This window comes from Dasypus novemcinctus, chromosome 10 (assembly GCF_030445035.2).
Source record: "Dasypus novemcinctus isolate mDasNov1 chromosome 10, mDasNov1.1.hap2, whole genome shotgun sequence".
NCBI classification, from domain to species: Eukaryota; Metazoa; Chordata; class Mammalia; order Cingulata; family Dasypodidae; genus Dasypus; species Dasypus novemcinctus.
The window spans coordinates 89,787,382-89,800,666 of NC_080682.1; the positions used below are offsets into that span (position 1 = coordinate 89,787,382).

General features: G+C 35.1%; 1 protein-coding gene across 1 annotated transcript; it reads right to left on the reverse strand.

Moving 5' to 3' along the window:
• Positions 1-2,190: 2,190 nt before the first annotated feature.
• On the reverse strand, positions 2,191-3,144 carry LOC101435082 (olfactory receptor 10A5-like). Its single transcript, XM_004466938.2, has one exon. It carries the CDS (start codon positions 3,142-3,144, stop codon positions 2,191-2,193), a length of 954 nt encoding a protein of 317 aa, XP_004466995.2.
• Between the last annotated feature and the right edge of the window lie 10,141 nt (positions 3,145-13,285).

The window sequence follows — 13,285 nt, forward strand, 5'->3', positions numbered from 1 at the left end:
CATTAAAGCCTTGTTGGCATTTTCATTTTATTGTTTCTGTGTATTTTAAATATGTACTGTGGTAATATCTAGCCTAACTGAGCTGTCTGCATGAGCAGTCTTTATTGTCTCCCCAGGTCTGCAGTGTTGTTATTTTTTTGCATATACTTATGAGTAGTCTCTCCTAATCCTATTTCCCCATAATATATTTAGGGTAGAGTTTTGCAGAACATAAGGTTTTCAGGAATGCACAGGCCATATTAAAACAGAAATACTTGTGCTGTTTTCATTCTTAAAGAGTGCCAGGTACATAGGGGAAGAAAATATATAAAAGTGTGTATATCATGTATGAAATCAATTTTACTTATCAGTTGATAAATTTGGAATGGGTGCATATAGGAGAAGGTAATTCACTCTTCTTAAGGGATCACACCTGTGTCTTGAAAACGTAGTTGGATTTGGCTAAAATAAACGTGAAAAGAACCTTTTCAGAAGAGAAAATAGAATATCAATGACACCAACTACTAATCCTCTTAACTATGAACTCAGAAGTTGAATGAAATATATGCCTCTTCTTTGGTTTACTCACTCTTTTCTTCCTTATTCTTTAAAATTATTTTATTCAAGTTAAAATTCAATTGAGTTATTATTTTTAACCTATTATATTATCAAAATTCCACATATTTGATGGCATGTTATTGACCATATTTTGGGAAACAAATACCATCATATATTGCCTTTGGGAATGTAAAATGGTACAATCACTTTGGAGGGGAATTTGCCAGCATATTGCAAAATTACATATATATCTAAACTTTTCTCCAGAAATCCAATATCTGGATTTTCATCTTTTGTATACACTGGCAGAAATAAAAAAGACATATGAATAAGGCTATTATTAAAGTGTGAATTGTAATAATAAAAAAACTTGTTAAATAAACTAGTTTATATCCACAAAATTGAGTATTATGAAGTTATAAAAACAATGAGAATCTTTTTATTGTTAAAGAAGAAACCCACACTGGAGTCCACTGGGAATATTTTGAGCTTTGGAGAAAGCAGCGTAATTGGTGAAATTCATGAAATTACTTCAATAAGGCATAATGTATCATACATGTAGTATTTCCTACCTTACTGAGAATTGGCCTTCCCCATCAGATATCCCTTCCCATAATGCCCTGAAAGTATGTTGAGCTTTGGCTGCTATAACCTTAATTGCTACCCACACCCAGTGCATCTTGTGTGGGAAAAAAGCACATATCAATATGTTTTCCCAATACTTCCTTATAAACCCCTGGTACTTAGTTGCCTTTGTTGCTCAAATCATATGTAGTCTACACAGTGGTTGACATAGACACAGACATATTCAAGTGAACTTCTTGCAAGGTAGCTGCAGCCCTCTGTATGTAAGTTCTCCTACTAAATGCTTTTGGGCTGATCATCCTGGCATTTAAATTTCTATCAGTATCTCAACCAGTCTTGTTATAGGGTGGTTTGGGTGAGGCCCAGAAGGGTCTTCCCCTGTTTCTGCAGTGGGAGACAACACATAAGGGCCTGAAAATGGGATAGAGAGAATCCATGAAAGTTTAGGTTATTTTTCATGGGAAAAATTGACTGAGGAAGGAAATAATTATTGTGGTTATAAAGGCATATTCCTGAGGATTATTGATCCATTTTCCTTATCTATACTAAATACCAATAAGCTTAATAGAAAACACAGCCTCAAGGGCATGAAAATGGAAATAATAGAGTAAGGAAACACATGAATTGGGATGGATGATAGGTTTTTCTATCTGTTGAATTATACTCGCCCAAAGCAAGATAAAGTGACAAGATGACTTTTGAGAGGTTTTCCTCTCCCTTACTCTATGTGCCTCCAAATTCAAATTACAAACAGTTTAATACTGTCCATGATATATGTCATATAGGAGCAGATTAGGAATGTGGGATGACTTGACCACACAAGTGCTGAAATGCCAATTGCACCAATAAGAAACTTGATGTAAGCCTAGAATGGGAAGGCAGAGGAGTTTGAAAGACAGTAATAATAGGACTAAACTCTCTCTGTGCTCGCTTGTCTCCAGTGAGCTGTTCAATAGCTATTTCAGCAGCCAGATTTTTCCCAATGGAAATATGGAAAGAAGCAGGCAGGAATCCCAAAGATAAGACTGATGGTTCTCCTTTCATTAGACTAGTATTACTTCATTGTGTCTATAGGATGAAATTTCTAAGACTTAGAGTCTTGTGGAAGGTCCGACAGAGAGCATTTTTCACTTCTTTATTTCTCAGACTGTAGATTATGGGGTTCATCATGGGAGTCACAACAGTGTAGGACAATGAAAGAAGCTTCTTGCTCTCAGGAGAATTATTGGATTTAGGTCTGAAGTATGTGAGGCTTAAAGATACATAGAAAAGGGAGACAACAAGAAGGTGGGAGGAGCAAGTAGAGAAGGCTTTTTGCTTCCCTCTAGCTGAGGGAATCTTGAGGATGGCAGCAGCAATGCGAGTGTAGGAACACAGGATCAACAAGCAGGGAATCATGACAAACAGGATAGTACCAATGATGGCATAGATCTCAAACAATGCAGTGTCTGCACAGACCAGCCTCAGCACAGGTGGGCTATCACAGAAGAAGTGGTTCACTTTGTTGGTCCTACAGAATGGGAAGCTGAAGAGCCATGTAGTCTGCACAATAGCTACTGGAAAGCCTGGAAACCAGGAGGCGGCAGCCAATTTGGCACAGGTCCTTTGGTTCATGATAACTGGGTAATGCAGGGGATTGCAGATGGCTACAAAGCGATCATATGCCATGGTGGCCAGCAGGCAGCATTCATCAACCCCAAAGAAGAAGAAGAAATACATCTGAGCAGCACATCCATGGAAGGAGATGGTTGTTTCTTGGGCAAGCAGGGTCTCCAGCATCTTGGGCACAATGACTAGGTTGAAGCCAATCTCTAAGAAGGACAAGTTCCTAAGGAAGAAGTACATGGGACTGTGCAGCACAGGGTCAGCCAGTGTAACCAGAATGATGAGGCTGTTTCCCATCAGTGTGACCAGGTAACTGATCAGGAACATCAGGAAGAGTAAGGACTGTATTTTAGTAGGTAGAGAAGAGAAGCTCATGAGGATAAACTCACTTACTCTTGTCCAGTTTCCTCTAGTCATAAGTATAGGCATAAATCTCCAGCTGTGCACCTGGAGGGTTGCTTGACTGAGAGAGTCAGATTCCAGGTTTGTGGTTAGATGCCTTTTCAGTTGAGGGAAATGGAAAGGTCAGCTCATGCTCTTAGTTGGAAGAGGAAGGGCCTTGTATGGTCTAAAATTAGAGAAACGAGGAGTGACCAGAGCCTAATCCCTGAGGGTGACCTGGGTCAAATTCTGGAGGAATTGATATTTCTCTATTGCATATTCACATATACAGAAATACTTTGTAAAGTAAAAAATAAGAGCTTTTCAATCCCTAAAGGAGCCACCAAAGAAAGTTCAAAGGGAATGATATTTCTGAAAATACTAAAATTTTGAGAAAAGAGTCACAAAGTCCATAACCTCATTAAAGAACATTTTCATGTGAGTTAACAAAACTTTAAAACACATTTATAATTAAAATGCAGAATAATGCATTTCCTTAATTTCTGGTCATTGTAAATCTTTAATGCTTAATTAGAAATTAGAATATGAGGGAGTAAGCTAACATGTATTGAAGACCAAGTACATGCAAATACTTCACATAGGTTATGGCTTGGCTTTATCTGTGTATATCTCTATTTTATAGATGAGCAGAGAGGGCTTAGAAATTAAGGAACTTAGTAAAGGACATGTTAAATGGCAGAACCAGTATTCCCGGTACATGTGTATGACTCCAAAGTCCAAAACAGTACTTCACCTGACTGTCCTGCCTTCCCATGGGAACTAGCTCATTATTTCATAAGAGAATCAGCACTGGACTTTTAACAAATCACATTAAAGGTTAAGGAAAGGAGAGTCAAAGGAATAAATAACAGCTACCTAAAGATGTTCAGGAGGTTCTTTAGGGGCTACTGGATCCCCCTTTTGTAAAATTAATTTCCAGGGTGCAATTGATTATCAAGATGCTTCTTTCTTCTTTTTTATCTTGATATTCTTGAATTTGCAGTTTTCATAAGAAATAGTGAGAGGGGTAGAAATGGAACTGACTGAGATGCTGGGATAAATGAAACAGGAATTGATAACCTGTAAAAAGGAATGATATATGTGACAACATGGATATACCTGAAGACAACATGTTGAGTGAAGTAAACCAGACAAAAAGGGGCAGGTATTATATAATCTCACTGATCTGAAAGAACTAGAATAAACACACTCATAGAGAGACATAAACTAGAATAAAGGTTACTAGGGTATGAGGTGCAGATAGCAAATGGGAAGATAAGTTTTAAAATGTAAAGCGTTCCTTTTTGGAATGATGAAAATGTTTTAGTAATGGATGGTGATGAGGTACTACAACATTGTGGATGTAATTAATACAACTGAACTATATATCTGAATATTATTAAAAGAGGAAATGTCAGTTTGTATGTATGATAACAGAATAAAATACTTTAAAAATCCATATAAATACACTACAAAAACAGTGAGTCTTAAGTTAAACCTTGGACTACAGTCAATAGAATGATAATAAAAATGTACAATCATCTTTTATAACAAATGTTCCACACTGAAGCAAGGTGTTACTAATAAGGTAGTATATGGGAATCCTCTATTTTATGCATAATTATATTGTAAACCCACAATCTCTTTAATAAAGAAAACAAACAACCAATAAAAGAACTGACTGTAATTAGAGAAGCTTTCCCAGAAAAATTAACACTCAATAACAAAAATAATATCATTATCAGGTACAGAAAAGAGCAGAATTTATACCAGGTTAAAGTGGAACAAGCATGTGGTCAATCTGTTCTACATGTAACAGAATTACTGGTCTTTTATGCCATGATAGGAGTTTGGCCTTTATTATATAGATGAAGAGGAACCACTCAAAAATTTGGGTCAGGGAAATGACGTGGTTAGTTATTGCACCAAGAAACATTACTCTGACATGGAAGAATAGGTGGGGTGATATGAGACTCAGGGAGGGGTCACCAGCAATATTCCCCTATTCAGAGAGAACAGTTGAGAGACTATAGCAATAGCTGATCCTCTCCTATTCATATTCATTTTTTATGATCCGTTTTCTGCTTAGATACCCTGTTTTCTAAAACAAATTTGATCATATCCACACATACCCATTTTCTGCTGCACACTTAACCCCTTTGTAGTGGAGTTAAGTGAGGGGGTCCTGAGTCAATGGAGTGGTCCAGATGGAAAAGCAGTAGGAAATTTCTATTCAGACCTAGTATATCTTCCAAGTATATCTTACTTCCAAGTTCAAGGGTTTCATCTTCTCTACCACCTACTAAAATTAGTATGTAACTTTCTCGATGCATTAAGGATTACAACTCCAAAGCAATTTGAATTGGTCTGCAGTGGCAAAGTGTACTGTGTCATATTGGGTTTTAAGGTGATACACAGTAGGAAAAGGAGAGGCATGGAAACAATATTATTGGGTGTGGCAGTTTCAATGAACACTTTAACATAAGAATTGTCGGCTACTTCAAATGTATAATAGTCATTCCTTCTTTTCTAGTTAGATTACCAGGTAATAGGTGTGGGAACTTCCTCCTCAATCCAACAAAGCTATTAATGACAATTATTTGGCAAGAATCAGCATACCCTGTGAGTTCTCAAAATTAAGATCCCAGAGGATTATTTTACTACAACTAGGTAGAAAATGAGTGTGTCCAAGAAGAGTCCACCTATTTGTCTATCAAAAATGAGTAAATAAAACAAAAATAGAGTCAAGCAAAAATGCTGTAAAGATATGAGCAGCATCAGACTGAAGATTCAAAAGAAAACATTTAAGAATATACAATTAATAGGAAATAAAAGAAATAATCTTAAATGATGTAAAACAATTCAATATTCAACTTCTATTGAGGTATAGGCAATGCAATGCAATGATTGGTCACTGGAGCTCTTAATCTAATGGAGGAGATAAACAATAAATTATAATGAATCATGATAAAGTCACAACAGAAGAAGTGCACAGAAGAATAAATGTAACTTGGGATCATGTTAGGAGCAAGGATACTTAATGTAATATCTGAAAGTTTTCTAGATAACAGGGATGAAAATGAAGTTGCCTAAGAGGAAGGCACAAACTAATAAGAAATTATATGTGATTATGAGAATATTATAATAAAGAAGTTGCAATAGTAGAAATAAAATCGTCACTGAAAGAAGTAAAGCATCCACTTGACTCTACCTAAAATTAAAAAATTATATAGACAAGCTTGAGGTGTTCTTATAGATGGTACAAAAATTTGGATATAGTTGAAAAGAGAAAAGTTGGAAAACAGAAGTCAAACGAACAAATAATTAATGTTCCTGAAGAAGAGAACCAAACAAATAGAATAGAAATAATAATTAATAAAAAATGATATCATTTTTTAAAATTACATCATAACAAGAACTTTTATTAAAATTATATAATAACAAGAACTCATGAAGCAGTAGGAAAAATCCGTGAAGAAAGGCAAACAACCTCATGCTTTAGTGAACAATTTGATTTTCAAGAACATTTAAAATACTACAGCATCTATGCAGGGAAAATATCAGTTCTTAAAAATAATTCTTAATTAGACTGACCTTGGACTTCCCTCCAGCACTAAAAAGACAGAACGACAAAATACATGAATCAATGGATAAAATTTTAATAAAAATTTGTTTGGAGACTTTAGCGAAGTATATTCATCTTTGCTCAAGCTCTCTCTCTCTCATACACACACATACAAACCCATACACGTTTGAAAAAAAGATAAATGATAAATTAGAAACTCCTTAATTGTTACATATATTAAAACAACCCAGTACTCTGTGTTTCAGAATAACTAAGCAGAGTGAAGTCATGTGAGGTATGAACACAATTTAAATTATTGAACCTTATCCAAGGTAACAAAGGAGGTGTTCCTTTCTGTAAAAAGTTGTAAGAAATAGGAGAAACATGTAAATATCCTTCATCTGTATTCTCAACAAAATTAAGATAAAATATTGAATATCAAAGACTAAATCATAAACATAATAAATCTAGGTCAGAAAAAACACCTGGAAATAAAAATGCGATTTCTAAAGTAAAAGCTGTGAAAAACACTGCTGAATACTGAAACAAATTGAATAAGGGAATGTTTGAGAAATTACATTTGCATTCTTGGGAAAATTATGAAGATCTCAAAATGCTATGAGAAATTTTAAAATTCAGGAATGAAAAATAAATTTATTAGGAATTCCAAACCTAGAGATCAAAACAGAAGGATGATAAACAAAGAAAATAGCAAACATCATTGAGCTAAAGGACAATAAGCATTCTTTAGTACAAAACAAAATAAAGGGAAATATATTCACACAAATATGTCTTTATCTTTGTGTTATTTTTCTTTTAATTTTAAGGGTAGAGAAATCTTCCTTTAAGAATTCAATCAGGAAACAAGTAAAAATGAAAATTCCAATAAAAATCACACATGTACCTTCTAGGCTACCTACAAGAAAAGTAAGTACTCAGAAGAGCAATAGATTTTTGCTGGCAACACAACTTGATAAAACACAATAGATTTGGCCTTATAAAATTTGGAGGGGAGAATGAGACTTGTATAATTATCATATCAAAGTAATGAAAATAAATTAACTTAGTTTCCATTTCAACTTAGAAAACAAAAGATATACGAACTGGAGGAAATAGACTTAAAAGCAGAAATTAATTTAAAATTTTTTAAATGGTAAACTTAAGAACTGGCATTTCCAAAAAAAATTAAAGTAGGCAAGTTGTTAGCAAATCTAATGAAGAAATAAATGGAGAAAACAAAAATATACAATATTAGGAATAAGAAATGGAAAATATTCCTATGTACAGAATGACAATTTTTAAATGGCGTACATTATTACATTAAAAATGAGTGATTTTGAAAATGAAATGGATGATTTTTAATGATAAACAGATATGAAGGTAATGATTTTACATATAAGAGAGTTCACAGTCAAATCATTATAGTGACAGATTGGAAGCAACCATTAACCCATAAACAATGGTAAATCATGGCACAGCAATGAAGGAAATATTTAAGGAAATGTCATACAAATGGTCTACTGAGTTGGGTACTTTTTTCTCCTCTCCTGGGTTTTGTTAATAGAAGTAATTTAGTCTTATGTACATGTAGTATGTGATGTTGGTAGAGAATGATTGGGAAGGAGGAGAGAGGGGAGAGAAAAGGGCCTGCTGTGTTCCCCACAAAGTACCTGGAAACTACAGGAAGAGCTGGCCATTTGGCTCCAGTGCCAGAGACATTGCAGGAGTGGGGGGCCCACAGTCTACCCATAGGCTTCTTGTTAGTCCCTATGGAACATCTGCAGAAACATCCCTTTGCTAATCATATGACTTACCATCATCAGGAATAAGCACCTGCTGTTATAGGCCTTCTCTATCTATAGAATTGCCCTAAAGAGGCTGTGTCCCTTGATGTCTTCTGCCCCATGAATGCAAGTGTTCTCTTAGTTACTTGGCAGAAAATCAAGACCTGCAGGAGTATACATGATCTATAGAGGGCCCAGGGCCACAGATTTTCACAACCCAGAAAGCAACATCCTTTGGTCCCAGTTACCACTTGTTCTACGACACTAGGATGGGGCCCAGGGAAGAGGAACTAGAGAGTTCTTCACATTTAGGCATAAAAATTGAATTAGATGTCCTGCCAAATGCTGCCCAAACCTTGTACATTTGAGGTACTGAAAGTGGAGTGGGCCCCTGGCTGATCTGACGCTTGGTGAGGAGTCTTACCTGAGCCCATTTGGGGGTCCTGCCTTCCTCAGTTTTGCTTGACACCCTATGCTTTGTGCATGTCCAGAGTAGTTGAAGAGCCCTGGTGCTATAGTTGGAAGAGCCAGAAAAGAGACATGGAAGTCTCACTGCCTGTTATGGATGGTCTATTAATGGATGGAGCTGCAGCCAGGCCACTGCTGCATTCCGTCTTTCAAACATAAGAGGAAACACAGTACTGGTGGGACATGTTCCCAATTTGACTCTAGGAGATTTATTCCCAGGTGTTCCTCTTTTGTCCTCAGGGCCAGTTGAAGGTCCTATTTTCCCCTAACCCCACCTTAACTGCTCTTCCTTCCCTTTCTCATGGGAATGAGGCAGTTCTTGAGTCTTATGTTCTTTTGGAGTCCTGATACATGTCAGAAGCCAACAGAATGTGATGTTCAACAATTTAAACCACATTTGAGAATACAGCATTGTGTGTAGAGAAAAACAACATAGATTTGGAGTATGAGTGTCCTAAATTTATTCCCAGCTCTGAAACATACTTACTTGTGAATTTTAGCATTTTTGTTAAATTCTGTAGTTTCCATTTCCAAATTGCTTAACTAATGATAATAATGCTTGTTTTATAAGGCTGGTATGATGAGATGGGATATATTAACATTAATGTTAATATATTTTATTACAGCTTATATATTGACATATTATATAAATATTATGTTAATATACCTATCATATAGCCAAAAATATTCTTTATAGCAACAAGAAAATATTGAGTGATTACTGCATGTCAGACACTGTTCTACCTTTTGGTTATTAAGGTAGATAATTAGGCAAATGGTATAGACCCTGTCCAAAGTTGATCAATTGAAGCTTTTGGATTTTGAAAGCACTAGTGAAGATATAAGACAGGCTTTATGAGGCATACAATTTTAGGTTAAACATAACTGTTTTTTATTGTAGCACAATTTTTTAATAAGAAAAGAATGGAATATTTACTTTTAAAGAATCAACATGGGGCTAACTAAAAATGTGGATTTTCCATATCATGGGATACTATGCAACCATGAATATATGTTAATATGGAACAAATACCCTCATAAATTTTAATGTGAACAAGCAAAAGCAATGTAAAGGATATTATATGCACATCATGCAAACAACATATATTTTCTAAAAATAAATATTACACACATATATAAAACATATCACTAGAAATGTTCTTAAGAATATAAATAAATTGCCTTCAGAGCATGGAAGTGGGAGATCAATAGTCAGCAATGAGAGGGAAACCTTTCAATTCTGTATGATTTTGTACAGAATTAATTTTTATCATGTGTGCTTAATGCATTTTTAATAAAAGAGAGAGAATTGAAATGGTATAACACTTCAATTATGGTTACCACCCCTTTAATTTCTAGTATCATAACCTGAAGAAAGATATTAAAATAAGTCCATGTTGGTAGTACAGAGATGGAGGAGGAAGGGATATGAAAAAAATAGGTTTGGAGAGAATCAACAAGATAGTGGAGTGAGATGCTTCAAGGTTTCATCCCCCCACCAAATTTTTTAACAACAAGCAAAAACTGGCTTTTTTTTTTCCCACATGCTCCAGAAAACAGTTAAAGTATTGTAGCAACTGGGCAAGTGCTGAATCAAGAAAAGGGTAATTTAAAAATGGCAGGAAAACATCATAGCACCTTTGATAGTGCTTCCTTCACCCTTCTCCTCTCCTAAGCTCTATGGGGAACCAGTCCATACTCTCAGTGTGTGTCCCTGGTACTGATTACAGAGGGAGTAGAATAACTGATGTGCACATTAGGGCAAATGTACTAATTACATCTGGTGGCAGCATGAAAGACTGAACCAGAATGCTTGTCTCAGTCTGCCCAGTTCCAAAACTTGCTTAGAACAATCTTCTTAGAGAGCACCTAACATGCTGTAAGAAAATAATCAAGCTGCAACCTTCTGAGCCAATGGATTACGGGCTTTAAGGCATACAATAAAGTGCCTGGAAAAAGGAGAGATGACTAAGAATTTCCTGGAGAAAGGGAATTTGGGAGTTTTTGTATAAATGAGACAGTTCATAAGGCCATGCTCTCATGAACAGGACAAGATATGTGCTCAGAAAAGATCAAAGAGGAGCCTATGCTTTTTTCCTTGGGCTATTCTTTATGCTCATTTTAAGTAATGATGGCTGAGCTCTAGAAGAGAGCACTCACACAACCAACCTGCAAAGACTGGGCAAAGTGTTTTATTTAATCATTTTGCTTTTTTCTCTCAATTTTATCTTTATTTTTCTGCATCTTCTTTATTGTCATCCTTTAGTTATTTTTGTTAGCTCCAGGCATTCAAGAAAATTTCATTAAAAACCCTATTGAAATACAAGCTTAAGAAACAGACACTGTAGTGACATTTCACATTAAAGTATTAAAATGTTCAATGTACAACAACAAAAATTAAAGACATAAAAACAACAAGAAATGACTGCACAATCCAAAGAACAAAATAATGCATCTGAAATTATCATTGAAGAAACCTATACTTTGGACATAGCTGAAACACTTAAAAAAAATCTTAAAAATTATTTAAGAGCTAAAGAAAAACATAGACAAAGAATTAAAGAAAATTAGGAAATATATGAACATGAACACAAATATATGAGCAAAATGAGAATTTCAATAAAGTGATAGAAATTATAATAAGGGAACAAAGAGAAATTATAGAGCTGAAGAGCACAATAATTAAAATTAAAAATTCCCTAGAGTGTTTCAATAGCTGATTGAATTTGGCAAAAGAATCTGTGAAATTGAATAAAAGACAATCGAAATTATTCAGTCTGAGGAGAATAAAGAAGGAAGAATGAACAATCTGAACAGAGGTGAAAAGGCAAGTGAGACACTATCAAGCATCCCAATATATGGAATGTGGGAGTCCTCGAAGGAAAATAAAGAGACAAAGAGGCAGTTAGGATATTCAAAGATAAAGGCCGAACACTGCATATGTTTAATGAAAGGCATGTATACACACATCCAGGAAGCTCAATGAACTCAAAACATGATAAACTCAAAGAAACCCATTTCAAGGCACATTATAAACAAACGTTTAATGCCAAAGACAATTCTATATCCAGCAGTGCAGTTTTTCAAAAATAAGTGGGAGATTAAGAAATTCCCAGATAAAGAAAAGCTTTGGGTGTATGTCAGCAGTACATCAGACCTATAAGAATGCAAAAGGGAGATCTTCAGTTGGAAAGGAAAGAACACTAGACAATAGATTGAATTCACATGAAAAAATAAAGATCTCTGGTAAAGATAAATGCAAAGACAAATAAATATGGCAATTTGTATTTTGGGATTGTAATTCCACTTTTTGCTTCCCACAGGATTAAAAAGGCAAATGCATAAAATGTAATGAAAAATCTATGCTTTTGGAAACAATGTATAAAGATATAATTTGTGGGAAGTGAATGTGGCACAACCAACTGGGCTCCCACCTACCATATGGGAGGTTCCTGGTTTGGTTTCTGGTGCCTCCTAAAGAAGACAGTGAGCTGGCACAATGGGTGGGTTTGGCAAGCTCACACAAGAAGATGACACAATAAGAGTCAGGAGGAAAAATGAGAGACACAACAAAGTAGGACATGGAGGGCACTCAAGTGATTAAGTGCTTCCTTCCCACATTGGAGGTCCCATGTTTGTTTTTTGGTGTCTCTTAAGGAAAGAAGGAAGATGAACAGACACAACAAATGCAAACAATGAGTGGGTGGGGAAGAGTAAACAAATAAAATAAATCCTTTAAAAAATATAATTGTGACAAGAACGACAGAAACATAGTGGTCTGGAGGGGTATAGCAACATGGTTTGTGTATGCTATTTAATTCAAGTTGTTATCAAAGCAAATGAAATTTTATAGACTTAGGATGTTAAACTTAACCCCCATGGTAAACCCAAAGAACAGAGTGGAAAAATATGCACAGAAGGAATTTAGAAGTGATCATAAGTGGGTCATCAGGAAAGGTCAACTAAATACCAAGGGAAACAGTAATGGAAGAATTGAGAGACAAAAAGGTATGAAACTTGCAAAAACCAAACAGCAAAATGGCAAACTAAGTCCTACATTATCAGTAGTTACTTTAAATATCTATGAGTTAAATATCTATGAGCTTGACAGAGTGGGTAAGATAATGTCTTTTATAAGGGACTCACCTTAAATTTTAAAATACATAAACTTAAAGTGAACAGATGGCAAAATATTTTTCATGGAAATTAGTCACCACAAGACAGTAGGGGTAGTTATACTAATATAATACAAAGGAGACTTTTAGTCACAAACCATTGAAAGTGATAATGAAGGACACTATGTATTGATAAAAGAGTTAATTCATCAAGGAGATATAACAATGACAAACATATGCACTTA